The sequence below is a fragment of the Chionomys nivalis genome, chromosome 6, assembly GCF_950005125.1.
Source record: "Chionomys nivalis chromosome 6, mChiNiv1.1, whole genome shotgun sequence".
In the NCBI taxonomy this organism is placed as follows: domain Eukaryota; kingdom Metazoa; phylum Chordata; class Mammalia; order Rodentia; family Cricetidae; genus Chionomys; species Chionomys nivalis.
Window position 1 is genome coordinate 6,346,023 of NC_080091.1, and position 22,019 is coordinate 6,368,041.

At 53.6% G+C, this 22,019-nt stretch overlaps 1 protein-coding gene and 1 long non-coding RNA gene across 3 annotated transcripts in view; one reads left to right on the forward strand and one right to left on the reverse strand.

Moving 5' to 3' along the window:
- Positions 1-4,332: 4,332 nt before the first annotated feature.
- The window catches only part of LOC130876612 (guanine nucleotide-binding protein G(I)/G(S)/G(O) subunit gamma-7), a 59,928-nt gene continuing 42,241 nt past the window's right edge, over positions 4,333-22,019 (reverse strand). For both annotated transcript variants that reach the window (XM_057773250.1, XM_057773249.1), the window contains exons 3-4: positions 10,376-10,492; positions 4,333-7,256 (exon numbers count right to left, since the gene is read on the reverse strand). In XM_057773250.1, the coding sequence (XP_057629233.1) occupies positions 7,131-7,256; positions 10,376-10,459 (210 nt within the window). In that variant the 5' untranslated portion in view covers positions 10,460-10,492 and the 3' untranslated portion in view covers positions 4,333-7,130. The remainder of the gene's footprint in view (positions 7,257-10,375; positions 10,493-22,019) is intronic.
- On the forward strand, positions 11,709-14,690 carry LOC130876613 (uncharacterized). The gene is made up of 3 exons (XR_009057289.1): positions 11,709-11,772; positions 14,063-14,270; positions 14,586-14,690. It is a non-coding gene; the product is annotated as an uncharacterized LOC130876613 (long non-coding RNA).

A 22,019-nucleotide genomic window follows, 5' to 3' on the forward strand; every position in this document is an offset into this window, starting at 1 on the left:
GCTCAGGAGCCACCATCTATAGCCCTTCCGACCTTCCAAGAGACAACTTGATGACGAATGGATATTGTCAGATTTGGGGGAAAGCTTTTACTTGTTCTGGGGGGGTCTTATTCCAATCCAATTGTGGAGGCCATCATGCCCTCCTCGAGTAGATATTCAGAGGCAGGGGGTGGGGCTGCATGGCTCATAGCTCCCTTTGCCACGTGTGTTCCGTGTGGAGGCCAGAGGCTGAGAGCAGCTGTGTTCCTCAGTCTCTCCACCTCTCCAGAGCTCACTGATTGCTAGACTGCTGATCAGTGAGCCCCAGGATTCCTTTTCTCCATCCCCTAGCTCTCCCTGTGTATCACTATGTCTGGCCTTTAACTCGGGTGTTGGGGATTCAGGCTCAGGTCTGTATGCTTGCATGCAAGCCCTTACCCCACTGAGTTCTTGTGAGGTCTTCATCCATGGCACTGGACACCCTCTCTGCACCACTCTTGGTGTGCAGGGTGCACGAGAGGAACACTGCTGCCTCGCGGTTGGGACTCTGGTGACACAACTGTCGATGCATTGGCCATGACACGGGGGTGGAACTGCCTTGTGGGCCAGCTGCCTGAGTAGCCTATGCGCCTGTGAGGAATTCCAAGGGACACGCTGGACCATGTGAGATGTAGCTCTGCATGGACCGTATTCCTTGTACTGCAGAGGCAGGAGGGTTGAGGCCAGCCTGAGCTACAGTAAGTCCTAGAATAGCCAGGGTTAGACAGAGAGGTTCTGTCTCAAAATAAAAACAGATAGATAGATAGATAGATAGATAGATAGATAGATAGATAGTAGATAGATGATAGATAGACAGATAGATGATAGACAGATGATTGATAGATAGACAGATGATAGATAGATTGATAGATGATAGATAGATAGATAGATAAATAGATAGATAGATAGATATAGATAGATAGATGACAGATAGATATAGATAGATAAAATGCCTTCAGGAAAATAAGTTTGAAGATTTTAAAGCATCATTGGTTTGCAAAGCTGTTCTGGATGGAAGCTGTCTTTGGTCCGTGTGTGTCCTATCTCGGTGATACACACTTGACTCTCTCCCTCTCTGTGTCTTTAATGTGTGTGTGTTGCTTGTCTGTCTGTGCACCATGTGCCTTCCGTGCTCACAGAGGCCGGAAGAGGGCGCTGGATCTCCCTGGAGCTGGAGTTCCAGGTGGCTTCTGGGTCCTCTGCAAGAGCAACAAATACTCTAAACCTCTGAGCCATCTCTCAGTCCGGTCCTGGAGAATTTAGAATGCTCAGGACCTTTGAACAAGGTTCTTTGATTCTACACAAGGCCATTGAGCTCCAGGCTCTTCCGTTCAGACGTGGGCATCTTTGGAGCTGTTGCCTGGTGACCACAGCCCTCATCCAAGGCTCACCTGCTTTCTGTAGACTCCCATGGTTTCTCTCTATGTCAAGTTTGTTTCACTCAGCACAGAGTTTCCCTGAGTCACCCTGTACCAGCGCCATGTCCCTTTCCGTGGCTGAGTGGCACCCTATGGTATGAGCATGTGCTCTTTCTCTATTCACCTGTGGCTGAATGCCTGAGATGCTTCCAGCTTTTGTCTCAGGACCAGAGCAGCTCAGAACAATCCTTTCTTTCTTTAAAAAAAAGAAAAAGAAAAAAATAAGATTAATCTTGCTTTTAGTTATATGTAGTACTTGTGTGTCTGCGTGTATGTATATGTGAGTGTAGTATGCACAGAGGCCAGAAGGGGGCATCGGGTCCCCTGGAGCTGGCATCATAGGCAGTTGTGAGCCCTCACGTGGGTGCTGAGAACCAAATCCAGATCTTCGGCGAGAATATCAAGAGCTGTGATCTTCTCGGCCATCCCTCCTGCCCTGACCATTTCTTCCCATATTCGTTCATTTGTTGAATCGTTTGTTTTTTGACATGGGGGTCTAACTGTGAAGCCCAGGCTGGCCTGGAAGTCTTCAACACACTAATTCCTGAATTCTGAGGTCATGGGAAAATGCCTGACTTTCCTCCCAAGACTTTGTTTTGCCAGGAGTTGATGCCATGTGTGATTTTATTTCTCCTGGGTGAGCAGAGCTGTGGACTGAGGAATCGGTGGGAGTTGAGGCAAGGCTGAACTTTCTCCAGACGCGGGGGCTACAGCATCCCAGTGCCACCTTCACTACAGCTCTAAAGTCACCTAGTCGGGCTGACATGGGGTAAGACTTTGCCTCCCTATTGATCCATCTGCCATCTATCGTTACGTTTTTCTGTTATCCATATTTATCCATCCATCTTCTGCTATGCACCTGCCTATGGTCTATCCAACATCTATCTCTTTATTATCTACCCATCCATCTAGACAGGGTTCCATTCTTCCTTTTAAAATTTTTATTTGTTTGTTTGCTTGTTTATTGTTTTTTTGAGACAAGACAGGGTTTCTCTGTATAGCCCTGGCTGTCCTGGAAGTCACTCTGTAGACCAGACTGGTCTTGAACTCAACAGAGATCCACAGTCCTCTGCCTCCAGAGTTCTAGGATTAAAGGCATGCGCTACCACCGCCCGACTTAATTTTATTCATTTCATGTGGATGGGTCTTTTCTGTATATATGTCTGTCTGCAAGCATACCAGGTGCATGCAGTGCCCAGGGTGGCCAGAAGAGGGCGTCAGATCCACTGGGATTGGAGTTGCAGGTGGTTGTGAGCCACTGTGTTGTGCTGGGAATTGAACCTGGGTCCTCTGCAAAAGCAATCAATGTTCTGATCACTAAGCCATCTCTCCAGCACCAGGGTCCCATTCTGTAGCCCAGGCTAGTTTGGAACTCCAGATCCTTCTGCCTCAGTCTCCCAAGTGCTGCTTCTGTGTCTCATTCCTTCATGTGGCTGTGGTCCCCCTCTGTCATCGGAAAACCCAAACAAAGCCATTTAGAACCCTTAGAATCTCTGAGAAGTTGTTTTGGAGAGAGTATGCGTCCGTGGGTGTGTGGCCGGTGACTCACCAGCACGCTCGCTTGGCTCAGTGGTGCCGCTGTCTTTGTCTCATAAGCATCAGACCCTTCTGGAAATGAGCCCTGTTCTCTTTGTCCTTAGTCTTTCCAGCATGAGGTTGCCTCCCCCCCCAAACTTCCTGCAATTCCTGTCCACTTCACCAGTCTGGGATGGCTGACTGGGGGCGGGGGGGCGGGGGGGTCGTGGCTGATGTCACAGTGTGACATCCTGACAGGGGAGCCTCATTGCTTAAACAAAGCAGAGTGGGAGCCAGGAAATCGATCCTCCCTCCTCTTTGGCTGGACCCTGAGAACGCCGTCCAGGTGAGTTCACAAGGCCACGGCCCCTCAGAGGCAACCACAGGCCACATTAAGTGGTTGAGAGAGTCAACAACATAAACTCTTCCAGCCTGCTCTCCCTTCCCACCTCGCTGTCCCGGGTTCACCCGTGAACCTTGGGTCACAAGGCTGAATGTGAGCAACAGCAGATAATTGTCTGCCTCACGCTAGGCTTCCCTGGTTGCCAGCCCCAAAGACCTCCTCATTTGCACCTCTAGGCCTGCAACATGTCTTCTACCAGAGCAGAGAAACTTTGCAAATGGATTAAGCTGAGGACCCTGAGCAGGGGATCATCCTGTGTCATCCATCAGGTCCTCGGAGGGAGGCAGGTGGGTGACAGACTGGAGACCATGCCCGGCTGCCTCTGGAGGAGGATGGTCCTACAAGCCAAGGGATGAAAGGATACAGGCGCTCTAGATGCTGTGATGGAGTAGAAGGGGGTATCCCCTGGAACTGCACTGCAGGCCTGAAGTGTAGGTAAGAGATGCCCGTGGTGAACCTCTGACCCCTCAACTGCTTAGGAATAAAAGGGCATTAATTTATTTGTTTGTTTGTTTGTTTTTACGGTGCTGGGATGTAACCCAGGGCCTTTGTATGTATGATGTGAGTTTTCTTTCACAAAGCCATGTTCTGAGCCGTTTACTGGGCAGGTATACAGTGTGCCAGTCTCAGAATAAAACCGAAAGGCTGGGAGAAGCTCGGTGAGTGGGGCACTCACCCAGCGTGAGCAGAAAAGCAAGCCCTGGCTTCCACCTGCAGAGCTGCATGAAGCAGGCAAGGGCAACCACACCTGTCATCCAGGCTCAGAGCTCAGGGCTAGCCTTTGCTCTAAAATAAGTTCGGGGCCAGCCTGGGCTACATAAGACTCTTGTCTAACAATGAAACACTTCCATGTGCAGATCTGTGATCCGCCAGGGATGAAGCTCATCCCTGAAGGAAGGGGATGTGGATGGTTGGCCGCTGTCTCTCCCATCACCTGGCTATCCTGGCTGGGGAGAGAAACAGAGTCCAGAGTCAGGGTAGAGAAGACGGGGCTTTTATTCTGCAGCAATCACACTGCCGTGGCCCGCGTGCCACACGGACAGTGGCTGTGGCACAACAGAGTTTCTTAAAATCAGAAATGAAAACCAACCAATGTCACAATGCAGGTGGAAAGTGGGGTGGGAGCTGGGTCTGGAGTGGGGCGCAGGAAATGGGAAATGCTGTGTGATCTCCTGTCTGGCCGTTGTGTCCCAGACACTCAGAGAGGGTGCGTATGGCTTCTGTTCAGGACAAGGGACAGTTTGGCGGCTTCTGCTTGGGTTGGAAGTCCCTCCTCGGTCGCTCAAGCTAAAGCAGATCTCACTGTTTGTGTCATTACCTTTTTCTAGACCATGTCTATAGCCCTGGGTGACCTGGAACTTGCCCTGTAGACCAGGCTGGCCTTGAACTCACAGAGATCCCCCTGCCTCTGCCTCCTGAGTGCTAGGGTAAAGGCCTGCACCACCACAGCCCAGCTCCTGATGGTCCCTTGTGTCCAGGCTTCTCCAAGCTGAGGCAGGGCTCTGGTGGTTAAGACGGGACATGGAGACTATTGTGGGGCCCAAGGTCCACCTTTCCCCCCCAGGAAGCAAGAGGTCACTTTGCCCTTGGCCTGCAGTGGGAGGTTTATTAGGGAATAGATGGTAATTTGAGCTTCTCTTCCCAGAGTGGAGGAAGGAAAACTCGCTGTGACCACACATGGACTGGCCATGGCATCTGCTGCTAGCAGCCTCGCCCGAGGGAGGCTGGGGTGCGGGGATAGTGGAAGAGTGAGTTGAATTTCCCCTCTTTGAGACATGGTCTCATGTAGCCCAGGCTAGCCTCGAGTTCATTATATAGCAAAGAATGAGTGAGCGGCTCCTCCTGCCTCTGCCTCTGCAGCGTGCCCATGCCTGGCTTCAGCAAGCGGGGGACGGAAGCCCGAGCGAGGTTCTGGCACACCAGGAGAGTGTTCCCGCTTTTCTCTCTCCTTGCCAGCGAGGCTGGGTACATACACCCCGGGGCTCTGGTTCACACCCTAATGTAAGGTGGCTATAGTTTTGGGGAGACACAGTGGCTTTTCTGATCCCAGGTTTAGGGAGTCAGGGTCTTCCCAAAGCTCCTATCTTCCTTGACCAGTAATGAGGAGTCGATGCAAAGGAGGGGACTGACCTTCAGTCTGTGTCCTCTGGGAGCCAGCCCAGGGAGGGGGGACGAGGTCCCCTTTTAGCACCCGCAATGTCTCCCCTTTCCCTCACCCCACCAGAATGAGTTGGGTGCTGTGCCACCTTACCTGGAGGTAGGTTGTGCCCAGAGGGGCTGGAAGGTGAGGTGGGTTGAGTAAGACTCATTTATTTCCCCCGGGCAACTAGGGCGACTGTCCAGGGACCAGCCTGGTTCAGGTTCTTAGAAGCTGATTTTCACCAGGGCCGCAGGACAGAACTGGACTGGCTTCATTTCTGCTGTCTGCGCCTGCACTGGTCTTCCCACGAGGGCCTGAGACCGCGGGACACTCCTGAATCCCTGGCCATCCTGATGCTGACGATGCCTGCAAGGGTTGGCACGGCCAAGCCTTTCCTCCTGCAACCTGCCGCTGTCACTGCTGCCTACATAGGCCGGGTCTCTTCGAATCCAACTCTATGCCAGGCAAGGAGCAGAGGCCAGTCATACATGTACTCTGGAGGCAGAGGCAGGAAGATCTCCAGTTCCGGGCCGGCCTGGATGACAGACTATTCTCACAAAATAAAAAGTGGAGATCTTGCCTAAAATCCCCTAGTGAGGGGGCTGGGAGCGTGGTCTGGGGCTTAGTCAAGACGGAGCCCCGCCTAGAATCCCCAGTGATTCGCTAGGGGCGTGGTCAGGGTAGAGCCCCGCCTAGAATTCCCCAGTGAGGGACTGGGGGCGTGGTCAGGGTGGAGTCCCGCCTAGGATCTTTCGGTGAGGGTGGAATGCAGAGCTGGTCGGCAGTCCTCACACTGAGGGTCTCCTGTTCCAGCCAGTTGGAAAGTGATTTGATCCAAGGAGGGGGAAGGGGGATCCGGAGTCACAGTCACCACCCCCATGTGGGATACAGGACCCCATCTCTGTGACTCTTTCTCAATCACTTCAAAAGAATTCTGCCCTCACACGGCCTTGGGAACGGGAAAATGGGGAAGGAGCTGCCAGTGACCACATGGGTCTCAGGCTTAGGAGAAAACAAACCACCCACTCAGTCATACCAGCAATGGCTCGCTCTGTGTGGGGGCCTAGAAGTCTGTTTCTAAAAGGGGCTGGGTCCCCAGAGAAAGGACATCACCGCGGATATGACAGGACCACACTCAGGAGGGACACCGGGCAGCACAGGGTGCCTTGTGGATGCTGGCTATATTCCTCTAGTTCTGAGGCAAGGTCCCTCACTGGAGTTCAGTGCCCTAGGGATCCTTCCTTCTGTCCCCCAGGGCTGGGGCGCAGGCATGACCCCTGCACTTGGGCTTTGTGTGTGGGATCAGAACTCAGGTCCTCGTGCTGGTAAGACATGCATCTCACCCGCTGAGCCATATCCCCAGCGCCAGCTAAGGGGAGTTTTATAACACAGTCCCATCACTCAGGTTCCCAGCGGTGCTTGACAGGAGGGGTGGGGGCGGCTAACATCTGGGCGGGCAGAGGCCCACGGTGGGGTAGCAAAGCCCACCTTATTCAGGAGGATATGCTTAGTTGGTTTCTGTTTCTTCAGAAATCAATGTGTGAGAAACTCAGATATTTTTCTCACAGTAAAAACTGGACAATATGTGGGAGGGCAGGAAGGTCACAGAGAGAGAGAGCAAGAGAGAGAGAGAGTGCTAGAGAATTATGCAGGGCTTTTTGTCTTTGAACGGGTTTTCAGAGGCTGGCACACCGACCAGCAAGGGGTCGCTCCTGGCATGCTGCTCGCAGTAATTCATCAGTTCTGACGAGGCTTTGGAGACCTGTGTGGCACAGGAGAAAAGGGAGGTCAGACAGGAGAGCCGCCCTCCGCAGCCACTGCACTGACTGACATGGGCTGCATCAAGGAGGACTCGAGGACATTGTGCTTGGTGATAGAATCAGACTCAGAAGGCCACGTAGTGTGGACTCCATGATCCAGAGACAGGAAGTGGCTACATGGTGGCTAGGGGATGGAGATGGGGAAACAGGCTTTGAGTAGGCTTATGGTCTTGAAAGTAGACAATGGGGATGTGTAAGAAACACTGTGCACACACAAGATACCACTCACAGGCTGGGCAGTGGTGGCGCACGCCTTTAATCCCAACATTTGGGAGGCAGAGGCAGGTGGTTCTTTGTGAGTTCGAGGCCAACCTGGTCTACAGAGAGAGTTCCAGGACAGATTCCAAAGCTACACCGAGAAACCCTGTCTCGAAAAAAAACAAAAATAAAATAAAATAAAAAGATACTACTAAAAGGGACTGAGGGCATGGTCAGGGTGGACCTCCTGCCTAGAATCCGCCCAGTGAGGGGCTGGGGGCGTGGTCAGGGTGGAGCCCCGCCTAGAATCCCCCCCGTGAGGGGCTGGGGGCGTGGCTTAGAGGTCCAATGTTCCAGTTCCTATGAACCTCTGGGTTCCATCCCCCACATGCAAAAGAAGCAAAGAGAGGAACGGGACTTTGAACGCTCTTCAGCACAAGTTGCTAGCATTTAAGTAAGCAGTGCCTGGATTCCTACCGCATTAGATCCACTCCCACCCCACTCAAGATAGATGCCTACGAAAAGCCTTGCCTGTCATCTGACCAGGTCAGTCTGATGCCTCACACCCCAACTGGCCCCTGGGGTCCCTCTGTCACAGCTTTCCGGTGTCTCACTGACCCCTCAGCTGCAGCCCAGGCATCAGCTCACCTGTGACATCCTCCTCAGAAAATTGGCTGCCGCCGGGCGATGGTGGCGCACACCTTTAATCCCAGCACTCGGGAGGCAGAGGCAGGCGGATCTCTGTGAGTTCGAGACCAGCCTGGTCTACAGAGTTAGTTCCAGGACAGGCTCCAAAAAAGCCACAGAGAAACCCTGTCTCGAAAAAAAAAAAAAAAAAGAAAATTGGCTGCTGTCACTCGCTGGTCACGCCCCCTGCGCTCTGGCCACGCCCCCTGCTCTCTGGCCGCGCCCGGCATGAGGGGCTACCTGTAGCTAAGGATGACCACAGTCGTGCACCACCGTTGTCTGCTGCACCCTGCCAACTCAGCTAAACACCCTATGCTAAGTCACCCACAGGTCTTTTGTTACAGAGATGGGGTCTCACTTTGTTGCCCGGGTTGGTCTGGAGCTCCTCTGAATCTGGAGTGACAAGCGTTCACTACCACAGCCATCTTCCAGGCCACTTAGTTGAAACCCCTAGTTACCTTCGTGTGTTGGAGACACTGGGAACCTGGCTCGGCCAAGCTGCCGGGCCCTGGGGACAGGGACAATCGCCTCTCAGAGCCTGTGGGCTGCTGCCCTTGAACATTCGGACGTAGACTCCTACTTGGAAATTCATCCTCTATGACCCCATGAATAGCCTGAGAGACCTCGAAATAGCTGGTTTGGGAGCAGGGCACTCAGGTCCCCTTCCAGAGTCCTCCCAGGCCTCTATGGTTCCGATGGTGACTTCGCAAGAGGTGCAGAAGCCCAGAGTGCCTGTGAGGGTGACCAGGCTAATAACACCCCATGCCACCCGCAGACTAGACTGGCTGCTGGTGGGGGGGCTCCTCCCGACTTCAAAAAGGCCCTGATGAATCACAGAGCGCCCTCCGCTCGGGCTGGGGGTTGGCACCAGCTCAGACACAAAACTGCTTCAACAAGGACCTTGTTCTGTGCCCCGCCCCAAGGAATGCTTTGACTGCCCAGGTCTGCCAGAGACCTTCAGCTGGGGCCCACGGGCCTCCTCTGAGGTGTCCTCAGCCCAGCCTGGCCGGAGAGCTGGGGGTCACGTGGTATCAAGCCCATTTGTGACCACATATCTCCAGAAACGAGCTCAGATCATCCCCGACTGAAAGCCCCTGGGGCCCAGTGAATGAAGATCTGAATGAATCTGTATGGGACCATGTTGATTAGTCAAATACTAAGGTTTGGTGGTGCTGGGCATGGGGCATCAGGCGACCTCTTGATAGGAAAGCCTGAAGTCCTCAGACCACGCCCCAGCCCCTCACTGGGGATTCTGGGGAGGGGGCGCGCTCCACCCTGACCACGCCCCAGCCCCTCACTGGGGGATTCTAGGCAGGGCTCCACCCTGACCACGCTTCAGCTCTTTTAAAGTACACAAACCAGACTTATTGCAAGAAATGAAAATCTGACATGGGCAGTGGTGGCACATGCCTTTAATCCCAGCACTTGGGAGGCAGAGGCAGGCGGATCTCTGTGAGTTCGAGACCAGCCTGGTATACAAGAGCTAGTTCCAGGACAGGCTCCAAAGCTACAGGGAAACCCTGTCTCTAAAAAAACCAAAAAAAAAAAAAACTAAAAAAAAAAAGATGAAAATCTGGGGCTTGGAGAGATGGCTCAGAGGTTAAGAGCACTGACTGCTCTTCCGGAGGTCCTGAGAGGAATTCCCAGTAACCACATGGTGGTATGGTGGTTCACAGACATCTATTATGAGGAGATCTGGTGCCCAGAACACTGTATACATAATAAATAAATCTTAAAAAAAAAAAAAAAAAGACCGGGCGGTGGTGGCGCACACCTTTAATCCCAGAACTCGGGAGGCAGAGGCAGGCGGATCTCAGAACGAGTTCCTGAACAACGAGGGCTACACAGAGAAACCCTGTCTCGAAAAATCAAAACTAAAACAAAGCAAAACAAAAAGCAAGAAATGAAAACCATGAATCAGTTGTCTGTGGTTCCTGCTCTCCTCATGGTCACCAAAGAGAAAGACAGCACTGCGCGGAGAAGAGGGCCACGGGTAAGAAAATGCGCCAGGAATCCGAGCCACAGCCAATGCAGCACTTGGCGTTTCTCAGCCACACGCAACGGCTGTCTCCTCCTGCTGAGCACTTCAGAGAGCCCTGTGAGTGTCCCAAGGTCACACAGCCAGAACCCACGCGGAGGAGCCACCCCGGGTTTCCCTCCGCCCCGGCCCGCTCACCTTGATGCGCTCGATCCCGGCTTCAATGCGCAGCTGCTCCACCAGCTTCCGGGCCTGGGCAACGTTGTTAGTCCCTGACATCATCAGCCATCAGCCTGGACCCCACCGTCCAGAGAGCTGAAAGCAAAGACGGGTGGGTGTGAACCTGCTGATCAGACCTGTGGGACTTGACGCCGCGGCTCCGCCAACTCCTCAGAGGACAGTCCATCCCTGCGGGTGGTGTGGTAGAGGCCAGCAGTCACTGGCCCACGCCACACATGGTAGGGGATAGAATCCGGGTCTGGTGACTCCAGCCTCTCACATAGTCGTTCATTCACTTGAACGGGTCCTGAGACTTGTGACCGGCATGGCCCAGGCTGGGGCTGATGATAATTCAGCTGAAGACTGTCCCGAGCTGGCCTCGAGCTCACAGAGACTCGCCTTCCTCTGCCTCCCGAGTGCTGGGATTAAAGGTGTGCGCCACCACTGCCTGGTTAAGGCCCCTAACATTCTATTGTTTAAAAATATCTGTGTATGCACACCTGTTTGTATGTGTGAGTTCTTTTGCTCGTGTTAGAGTATCCACACTGAGGAAGGAGACAGCGTGTGGTTTCTCTGGGATTGAACACAGGTTGTCAGTCTTGGCTGCAATCACCTTTCCCAGCTGAGCCCTGTTGTCAGACCTTGCCGATAGTTTTATCAAATGTCACATTAGGCAATGCTCAATGGAATTGATTTATGGGTTTTTTGTTACAGCTAGACATAAACAGACAGTGATTTTTGTTTGTTTTGTTCTGAGATAGTCTCCATATATGCTGGCCTGAACTCTTTTTTTTTTTTTTAAATATTTATTTATTTATTATTTATACAGTATTCTGTCTGATTGTATGCCTGAAGGCCAGAAGAGGGCACCAGACCTCATTACAGATGGTTGTGAGCCACCATGTGGTTGCTGGGAATTGAACTCAGGACCTTTGGAAGAGCAGGCAGTGCTCTTAACCGCTGAGCCATCTCTCCAGCCCGCTGGCCTGAACTCTTGGCCATTCTCCTGCCTCAGTTTCTTACGGTCTGGGTTGACAGGCTACCACATCCAGTTTAACAATGTTTTTAATCTGATTTCAATTAATCATCATCATCGCCGTCATCATCATCATCCCTGGCCCTGCCCGGGGTGTGGGCAGATATCCAGCACCACTCCTGTGGCTGCAGAGAAATCCTTCCTCAGGACTTTCAAGGCAGGACATGGAAACTGCACGGACTCCAACCTGAGATTTCTCATGATCTAAATATAGTTGAGTACAGAGCAAGTTGAGTACAGCAAGGCCTAGCTGTGTGTTTTCTCGGGAAGCTGGGGAGCAGAGGGCTGGGAAGTAGAAGTTGGGGACGGTCCGGCTCAGCACATGTGTGTGCACATACATGTAAGAATGTGTCTGAGTGAGGGTGTGTGTGGAGATCAGTGTGCCCAGTCTTCAGGTGTGTGCTGTGTGTGCACGGGGATCTCTGGAGGCTGGCGCACGGACAGCATGGGCTTGTGTGCTTGCTTGGCTTTGTGCATGCTAAGTCGGGGCTCCACTCAGGAGCCCCACCCCCAGCCCCTCTCTGGGGGATTCTCGGCTGATACTGCTCACACACGCGCGCGCACACACACACACACCTCTGTGTATCTCGGTATGTGCATGACTGCGTTTACCCGCAAACACATCTGGACACATCTGTGATCTCGGTGTGTGCATGACTGCATTTACTCGCAAACACATCTGGACACGTTTTGTGCTCCATGCTTCTCCTGGTACACAGCTGCCCGCTGCACCTCTGCAGGCTGTCCCCTGTTGTCCTGGCAGAAGTATGTGTCACCAGTCCGTCCCTGACTCACTGCCCAGTCATGCTCCCCCCACACACGAGGAGTAAGTCAACAACAGCCAAACATGCAGGCTGCTGAGTCAGCCGGGCTCGTTCCTTACAGGCAGCTGGCCACAAGGCTCGGCACGTGGCAGCCCGGGGGGTGGACAGGAGCCCGCAGAGCTCCTGGCTGTGGCCTTGGTGACTGCAACACCGGGCTCCTGGCGGCCCTCGAGAACTCGAGACATCACATGGGGTGACTTGGGGTGATGGCCTTTCAGAACAGCCCTGGGAGAGCTGCTAGAACAAGGACTCAAAGGTCGGGAAGGCAGGGTTAGGTTTTAGCTGTCCTCGTGGGTGAAATATAATTACACCTTCGGTGTGCTGGGGCATGGCAGCCAGGCTCGGAGGAGACAGAGGCTCGTGGAAACTATTCACGATGCTCAGCCTCCGCCGGCTCCATGTCAGGAGCTCCCCCCATGACAGCCACATATGTCCCTGGTGTTACCTGGAACCCAAGGGCCTAGTTACTCCCTTTTTGGGTCCATGGACTACAAGAGACCCTGTGTCCCTGGTCACCGACCCTGCTGAGGCCCTTGGAGGTGGCCTACGTGGTGCTAAGAGGGAAGGAGGAGAAGAGGTCCCAGAAGTTGGGGTCTCTTGGGGAGCCTCTTCCTAGGGGTGCACAGAGATATCAGCCAGATGCATGGGCTCCAGGGATGGTTCTGTGTGGCTGTCACATCCCTGGCCTCATATAACCCATCCGACCCCAGCCCCCAGTCCCCCTGTTCAACTGAGATTCCAAAGGCGCGAGACTAACAGACAGCTGGGCAAGACAGGGGTAAATTCCTCAACCTTAGAAAAGTGTGGCCATGGGAGGCAGAGGGGGAGACATGAGTCCCTCGGCCCGCACTGACAGACACACAGGAACTCAAAGAAGAGGCCCAGGTGTGGAGATGCACACCTTTCACCCCAACACTAGATCCAGAGGCCAACCTGGTCTACATGGCTAGTTCCAGGACAGTCACAGGTGCATAGTGAGACCCTGCCGCAAAACCCACACATACATACATCATAGATACGTACATACATGCATACATACACATATACATACATCATACATACATACATACACATATACATACATCATACATACATACATACACATATACATACATCATACATACATACATACATACATGCATGCATGCATGCATGCATGCATGCATACATAGTCTGGGCAGCAGTGGCATACTCAGGCAACAGAGGCTGGCAGATCTCTGTGAGTTCGAGGCCAGCCTGGTCTACAGAGCAAGATCCAGGACAGCCAGGGCTACACAGAGAAACCCTGTCTCGAAAATAAACAAACAACAAACAAGTGTGTAAATGAGCATGGTGGAGGTGGCGCTTGTGACCAAAGAGACACAGTGCAACCCTGAGGAAGCCAGGGAGGCTGGCGGGAGCTGGTTGCACAGAAAGGCCTGAGGGGAGGCATGCAGGCACGCGTCTCCACCCCAGCACTCAGGAGGTAGAGGCAAAGGATCAGGAATTTAAGGTAATCCTGGACTACGTAGTGAGTACAAGGTCAGCCTTGGCTACCTAAAACCCCAGCCAACCAAACGATCACTGCCTAAAGTCAATAAAAACATTAAGGAAAAAGGAGCGGCCATGACAGCAAACCCCTCCCTAGCCAGGGTTTCTCTGTGTAGCCCTGGCTCTCCTGGAACTCGCCCTGTAGACCAGGCTAGCCTCGAACTCAGAGATCCGCCTGCCTCCGCCTCTTGAGTGCATGGGTTAAAGGCGTGCACCCCCACCTTGCTACAGTGAGCCTTCTTAAGGATTCCATTTAATGACATGACTTCTGTTAAGGGTCCTCCACACACAGAAGCTCTAAAAGTGCACACGGCCATGTAACCACCACCAGGACACGGGCCGTTCCTGTCACCGACTTCCTCACTGTGTATGGTACTGGGGTCGAAAGTCGTAGGACGGGAATCTCACGCTGTAAATGGCCTGGCCTTTCTCCCGCGTGTCATCAGCCCGATTCACCTACTTGGGCCTTCGTTCTTTCTCATGGGTGAGTAACACTCCACCAAAGACAGAGGCACGGGGTAGAGATGACTCGTGGGTAAGGGTGCTGGCGCCAAGCCCTCGGACCCACAGGGCAGATGGGAGGGCAGATTTCCTGAAGCTGCCTGGGCTCCCCACGCAGGCTGCTGTGCACGCATGCGCACATGCGCACTTCATCTCCAGCTCCCGTTTTGTGTTTGTTTTGGGAACAGGCCTCACCAGGCTGTCACTACCCCCAACCGGGCGGGGATGCCCCAATACCCCTGCCTCAGCTCTGTAGTTAGGACAACAGCATGTGCTTGCTGCGATATTTTGCTTTCAGTTACAGACTCACAGGCATTCTCAGAGAGCACACGGCCTGGACAGAGCAAAACGGTGGAACCTGACCACGCTCTGATCTGCATTCCCCACTGGTGACAGGCTCACGGGCGGCCCAGGCAAGTGGCAGAGGGCCTCAGGGCCTCAGTGTGGTTGGGGAGGGTCAACAGGGCAGCCGGGGCATGGGTCCTGCTGGCACAGAGCGCCCTGACCTGGCTCCAGGGCCTTGCGCCCTGGTGACACCGCATTTGTCCCCTGGAGCGAGGTGTCTCCCTTATCAGGAGAACCCTGTGACCCCAGCAGGTCTGTAGGTAAAATGAAAACACGCGAACTCTGGTGACTCCACAGCTCCCAGAACTTCAGGATCAATGCTGCCGATACCCAAGTTTAGTTTCATCAACACTAAGGGGACGGACCCTGCCAGCACAGTGCTTGTGGCTCAGCGGATAGGGGTGCTCGTCCAGCACACAGGGGGCCCTGGGTCCCATCAGAGCACCACAGAGACTGGCCATAGTGGAGCACACTTAGCAGGGGATCAAGAATTCAAGACTACCCTCAGCTAAACAGATAGTTTAAGGCTAGCCTGTGCTACATGAGACTTGGTCCCCACAGACATAAATAGTAAGAGAAAGAATATGATGACCTCGTCCCTCTCTGAACACCAAGGGGAGCCAGGAGATCTGTGGAGGGGGAGGGTTCCAGGGACGCTGAGCAGCTGTGGCCATTGCGTCCAGATCCAGGTCAAGAGTCAAACACACACACAGCATGGGCAGAGGCGGCCAGGACCAGGGCGACCTGCGAATGTGGCAAGGCTGGTTTGCTGCACTCTGTTGAGAAACCATTACAGCCTAGGGCTCCTCCCCTCCTGTCCAGAGGCCATGGGGACACAGGTGTCACCTACACGCCTACACGCGCCCTCCAGGGGTACCTGGAAAATTCAGGGCCCAGGTGCAGCCCAGTGGGCAGGGGCCTGTAGCTGGGGGAGGGGAGTACCAGAGAGTGCTCAGAACTCAGGTGTCAAATGAGCTCACCTATATAACTGAAGCCACAGCAGTGCCTATACCTGTGGGGAGGTGGAGGCAGGAGGATTAGCAATCAGGGCCAGCCTGGGCTACATGTTCTTTCTGTGAACCTACTGACTGCATATGGATCAATACAATCTTCTTCCCCAGAAGCCCAGATGCATATCTTTGAGGCAGAGTCCCAAAGCGTGATGAGGTCACCGCCAGGGACCGGGTCCTGCCACAGCTCTGGGAAGACGGAGGTTCCCCCTCTTCCCTGTGCCCTGGATTCGAGTCTCACCTTGTCTACCCAGAGAAGAGTTGTTCTGAGATGGGGTGACAGGTCCCTGTTTGTCCTCCTGCACCTCTGAGACAGGAGCCCCACACCTGTGACCTCTTTCTGAGGAGGAAAATATCTGCAGACTGTCACCTTTCACAGCCACAGTCAGATAATGAGGTCACTGTTTGGGGACAGAGAATGGAAACACGTGCTAGACGGGGGGAGGGGTAATATGATAAAAAGTTTCCGGCCAGGGTATGAGCATGGGGGCTCAGCCAGCATAGTGCTCCTGGCTTAGCTGGTGGAGAGCTCACCCAGCGTGCACAAAGCCCTGGTACATCTCCAGCATGGGACAAGGAGTTGCACGCCTGTCATCCAAGTCCTTAGGAACAAACAGGAGCAGAAGGATCAGAAGTTCAAGGTCATCCTTGTCTACATAAGGAGTTTGAGGCAAACCTGGGCTACATGAAACCCTGGATCAAATTAATAATAATAATAATAACAATAACAATAATATACTGAGGGAATATTCTAGAGTGGTGGAAATTTCTGTGTTGGAGTAATCCTCTGGCCTCGGCTTCCTAAGCAGCTTGGATTCCTTTGCATGCACTGTTGGCTTGCAAGGCCGGTTTGCGTGTGTGCATTTGTAGAGACTGCCTCAGTCTGGAGCCTGGGCCAGCCTTGAGCCCATGGTGACATCCCTTCTGAGGCTGAGGGGACAGGTGTGCCCACCATGCTTGACTTTTAAGCAAATTAAAATATAAAAGTCAGGGTTGGTGAGATGGCTCAGTGGCTGCTCTTCCAGAGGACCTGAGTTCGATTCTCAGCAACCACATGGTGGCTCACAAGCATCTGTAATGAGATCTGGCGCCCTCTTCTGGAGGGCAGGTGTACATAGGCAGAACACTGTGTACACAAGAAATAAATCTTAAACCGGGCGGTGGTGGCGGCGCACGCCTTCGATCCCAGCACTCGGGAGGCAGAGGCAGGCGGATCTCTGTGAGTTCGAGACCAGCCTGGTCTACAAGAGCTAGTTCCAGAATAGGCTCCAAAACCACAGAGAAACCCTGTCTCGAAAAACCAAAAAAAAAAAAAAAAAAAAAAAAAAAGAAAGAAAGAAATCTTGGATCTTAGATGTCTTCACGTGTATTTATTTTTCTGTGTGCACGTGTGTGAGCTCAAAGGACCTAGCTCAGACTCCCTAGTCTGTTCTCTCCGCTCATGTGGGTCCTGACTGGACTCTGGTCGCCAGGCGTGGCAGCAAGCTCCTCCACGGAGGCACCTCACAGTTTCTTTCCCTCTCTTTCCAGGTCTCAGGTAACCCAGGCATGCTTCAAGTCAGCTAGAGCTGAAAATGACCCTGCTGGCATGGACCCCAGGGCTTCAGTATGACAGTCAGCCCCAGCCACAAGCAACTCTGCCCATCTGTCGCTCCAACGCTGAGGCCGGCCTGGGGTCATCAGTGAGACCAAGACTCAAAAGAAAAACAACCAAAAATAAAAATAAAATAAAGTTTAAAAAATTAAGAAAAACGAAATGAGAATCAAATCAAGAAGCTGAGTGAACCTGAGTAATGTCCTATGTGGTGCTGGCTGGAACTCACCGGGACCCGACTGCCCCTGCCGCCTGAGCCGCCTGACCTGGGACTCCGCTGCGCTAACTGCTGGACCCCCTGTCCAGGCCAGTACGGCTCCACGTCAGAGCCCAGAGGCCACGATCAGTTTCTTCTCCACCTCCCCCCACCCCTCACCCCGCCATCTACCTTAGGAAACAATGACATTCAGACCCAAAAATGCCGGGGAACCTGTGGATGCCAGGCATAGCTCTCATAGTTGGGACGCGGCCACTGCCCTGGGCCGGGAAAGCACGGGCGCCCCTCCCGTCTTCTCCTGCTGAGAAAGCCCCGGCCGCTCAGACTCCTGACTCAGGAGACGGGAATGTGGGGAATGCAGGAGGGGGGGACCTGCCAGGTGGGGGAAGAAGCCGAAAAAGGCGGCCTCCCTCGCCGCAGAAGGGAACTGGCTCTGGCTATGAGTCTGTGCCTGTCACCTCCCAGAAAAGGATCCCAGAAGGGACTAAGGGATTCTTTAAGATCACAGCCCCGGGATGGTGTGGTCCCAGGGGCTTCCAGGTGCCTAGTGCTACCCCACCCACGTGTGAGGGAGAGAAGAATGGAGCTGGGTGGGACCCAGTTGCACCCTGCAGCACAGAAGTCAAGCTTGGTGACCAATTTAGAGGCCAGCCTGGGCTACATGAGACTCTGCTTATAAAAAAAAAAAAAAAAAAAAAGCTGGATTCTATCTAATTTAGAAAGAAAAATTAGAAATGGAAAAGATGGCTCAGAGGTTAAGAGCACTGGCTACCCTTCCAGAGGTCCTGAGTTCAATTCCCAGCACCCACATGGGGGCTCCCAACCATCTGTAATAACATCTGGTTTCCTCTTCTGGCCTGCAGGTGTACATGCAGGCAGACCACTGTACACATAAATAAATAAATCTTTAAAAAAGAAAAAATTTGGATTAGACTGGGGGGACCTGGGAACAACCAGCTGAGTGGATTGTAAGGGGCCGGGCTGCCAGGCCAGACCAGACCCTCACTGGGGATTCTGGGCGGGGCCGCACCCTGACCACGCCCCGTCTTCCTTTTACTTTCTGCTTTGATCACACCTTCCCTGAACTGCCCAGTCTGGCCTGGAACTCTGCTCCTTCTCAGCCTCCTATAGCAGGTGGCAGGCTCTTGCTCCTGTCTCGCTTCTGTCTCCTGTCAACATCCAGGAATATGGCTAATTTTCCCTCCCCGTTTTCTTGTCCTGCCTGCCAAAAAAAAAAAAAAGTTAGGAAATAAGTGGAAAACAGACATAAAACACAACAAAACAGCGAGCGGGTGGCCAGGAGGCAGCGCAGACCTCTGTCCACTCCCAGCACGTGAGGTTCAGAGCCCGGATCAGGAGCCAAACAAACCGGCAGAGAGCCGGGCTCAGGTCCCTGCACCCGCGCGGCCCATGGGGCACCACTATATACACAGGCCTCAGAAACGACTGCACATCACTGTATACACAGGCCTCAGCCACGACTGCACACCACTGAATACACAGGCATCAGTCATGACTGCACACCACTGTATACATAGGCCTCAGAAATGACTGCACACCACTGTATACATAGGCCTCAGAAACGACTGCACACCACTGTACACACAGGTCTCAGCCTCGACTGCACACCACTGTATACACAGGCCTGAGCCATGACTGCACACCACTGTATACACAGGCCTCAGTCACGACTGCACACCACTGTATACATAGGCCTCAGAAACGACTGCACACCACTGTATACACAGGGTCCCAATGACAACTGCAAGCCAACTCTATATACAAGGGTCTAGGCAATGACTGAACACCACTGTATACACAAGCGTCTTGATACAATTGCACACCAACTATATACAGCAGGACCTTGGCAATGACTGCCTGCCTCTTGCACAAAGAGCCCAGGATTGGGGCACCTAGAGATGATTTCAAGGTTCTGGGTCATGTAATAAACTTTCTTGTTTTGTTTACTGCCTTCTGCGGCAGCTGCAATGTCTCCCCTCTTCGCCCGTGTGGAACTAGAATGTTTTTCTAATTTAGTTGTGCAACACTGTCCGCACGGCTCCTTCAGGCAGGAGGGGAAGTGGCTTCTCCTGACCCAGGCTCCTTCAGTGGGTCCAGAGCTAGGGGCTCCCACAGGGGGTGACCATGGCCCTCGGGGAACTCTGGGGACCTGTGGCCGACAGTCAGGGACCTCCTGGTATGGAGTGGAGCAGGTCCCGTAGAGTAGCCGACGGAGACAGAGCCCTGGCGGACAGCTCCTCTGTGCAGCCATGGAACCCTCACCACCTCCCCATTCCCAGAAGCTCTCGCATCGCACCAGACACGAGAGAGGACAAAGACACAGACCGTGGACAGGGGCAGGCACCTGAATGTCACCCATGGGAAAGCACTGTTGGGGCTCCCTGGCGAGCCATCCCTGGCGGGCGGGGGAGGCCGAATCTGCAGCGTCTCGGGATCACTTGGTCACATGGAAGCAGGGCATGGGGTTGGCCATGTGAGGACACTCGGGGGACCTATTTCCAAGGGAAACCAGTGACCCAGATGAAAAACAGCATCTTGTGACCCGCCGCAGCCGTGATCGCTTTGTTCACACACTAAATGGGTCCCTGTGTGGCTATTTTTAGAAAGAATAGGGCATGAGTAAAATGTCCACAAGAGGCAGAAGCAGATTGGCCAGGCAGGTCCCCACTGCCAGCACGGAGCCCCAGAATGACTGGTGATGACCAAGGGTGACCCAGCCACGGATGGGTCTGCCACCTCAGAGACAGGAGCTGGACAGAAAGGACCACTGTGTACCCATCTGGCCTGGAGGGGTGGCGGGTGGCGGCCTTTGATCCCCTCGGGCTGTGTGTGTGTGGAGAGGGTGGCCCTGATCATGTGAGCGTTTGTAAGCTTGGGAATGGGGGCTGGGCCAGGACACAGAGCCCGGTGGCTCCTGTTAACCACTCTGTGTTTCCCGGCACTAAGGAAATGCTGTCACCCTGGACCCGCGCCAGGGCACAGTGCGGCGCTTGTCTCATGAGCCTGTAGCTCCTGAGCGGAAAGGAGGGAGGTTGGCTTGGAGAAATGACAGGGCTGTCCTGGGGGCTTGACAGACTCCTACACGTCCCTCTGAAACCTCCCTCAGTCCTCTTGGCTCTTACACAACCGCACTGTAGTTAGGGTGCTGGGGACCAGAGCCAGGCACAGATTCCCCGGGCGACAGTGGTTCCTGTCTGGTGCGCTGTCTAGAGGGCTTGTGGCCCCTTCTGCTCTTGTCAGAGCCATCAGCACAGAGTCTCCGAGTCTCTCTGCCTCCAGCCCCTGTGTGTCCCCCTGAGGAGGACTCTGTGATTCAGGGCAGTCCCCGGTTCAGTGTTGCAGCCCCTGCTGCGGGAGGTGACACGCGTTCCCAGGCTTGCGTGTTCTCTGTGTGGATGTTTACAGGGCTCCCCATGCCCAGCACGTTCTATAAGCTGGAACTCAGTGGCTGCTCCTGCTCTGCACATGGAAGTCCCTTCTGGGCCCCTCACAGACTCACAAGCTGTAGCCCAGCGAGGCCTTGTCCAACACGAGCGAGACCCTGGGTTCAGAGCTTAATACTACAATAAGTAGAGAGACAAAGGCGCAAGGAGCTCAGCGGGTAAAATGCTTGCTGTGTGGGTGAGCAGCCGGGGGTTCAAACCCCAGTGCTACACAAGCACAGGGGGGCATGCCTGTGGCTGGAGCTGGGGCTCAAATACAGGATGGTCCCTGGAGTTCCCTGGTCTGAGTTCCTGACTCAGTGGCCCTGCCTCAGAAAACATGGACTTCACTGGTACAGCTGAGCCCGCCCATGCACACCTCCCCAACACACGCACACACACACAGCAAACGTTCTTTAGAATGGACAGGGCTGGAGAGACACTCAGCGGTTAATGCACCAGTTCCCTGTACCCACATGGGGTTCACAACCCTCTGTGACTCCAGTTCCAGGGACCCGACGCCCCTTTATGGCATCTGAGGGCACTGCACACACTTGGTGCCCAGACAGATGCGCAGACAAAATATACATGAAATAATTTTTCAAAAAAGATTGGTATAGCTGGGCAGTGGTGGTCACACCTTTAATCCCAGCAGTTTGGGAGGCAGAGGCAGGCGGATCTCTGTGAGTTTGAGGCCAGCCTGGTCTATAGAGCAAGTTCCAGGACAACCAGGGGTACACAGAGAAACCCTGTCTGGGGGTGGGGGGAGATCGGTAAAACTGTATACAAGTAAGTTAGACAGCCGAAAAGACATGGCACCAGTTACTAAAAAATACAAGGGACTGAATGAGACTGGGGACAAACTGCTGACAGTTATCCTATGAGCCCTGGCTGTCCTGGAACTCACTCTGTAGACCAGGCTGGCTTTGAACTCACAGAGATCCACCTGCCTCTGCCTCCCGAGTGCTGGGGTTAAAGGCGTGCGCCACCACTGCCTCCAATGCTGTTTTTAAAAAGAAAGTTTTGGTGGAGATATTACCAGTCACAGACAAGACTCAGAACCCCACCTCTGTCTCCAGTTTGGGGGTTCAGAGTCACTGGCCCTGCAGAGCAACTGGGTGAG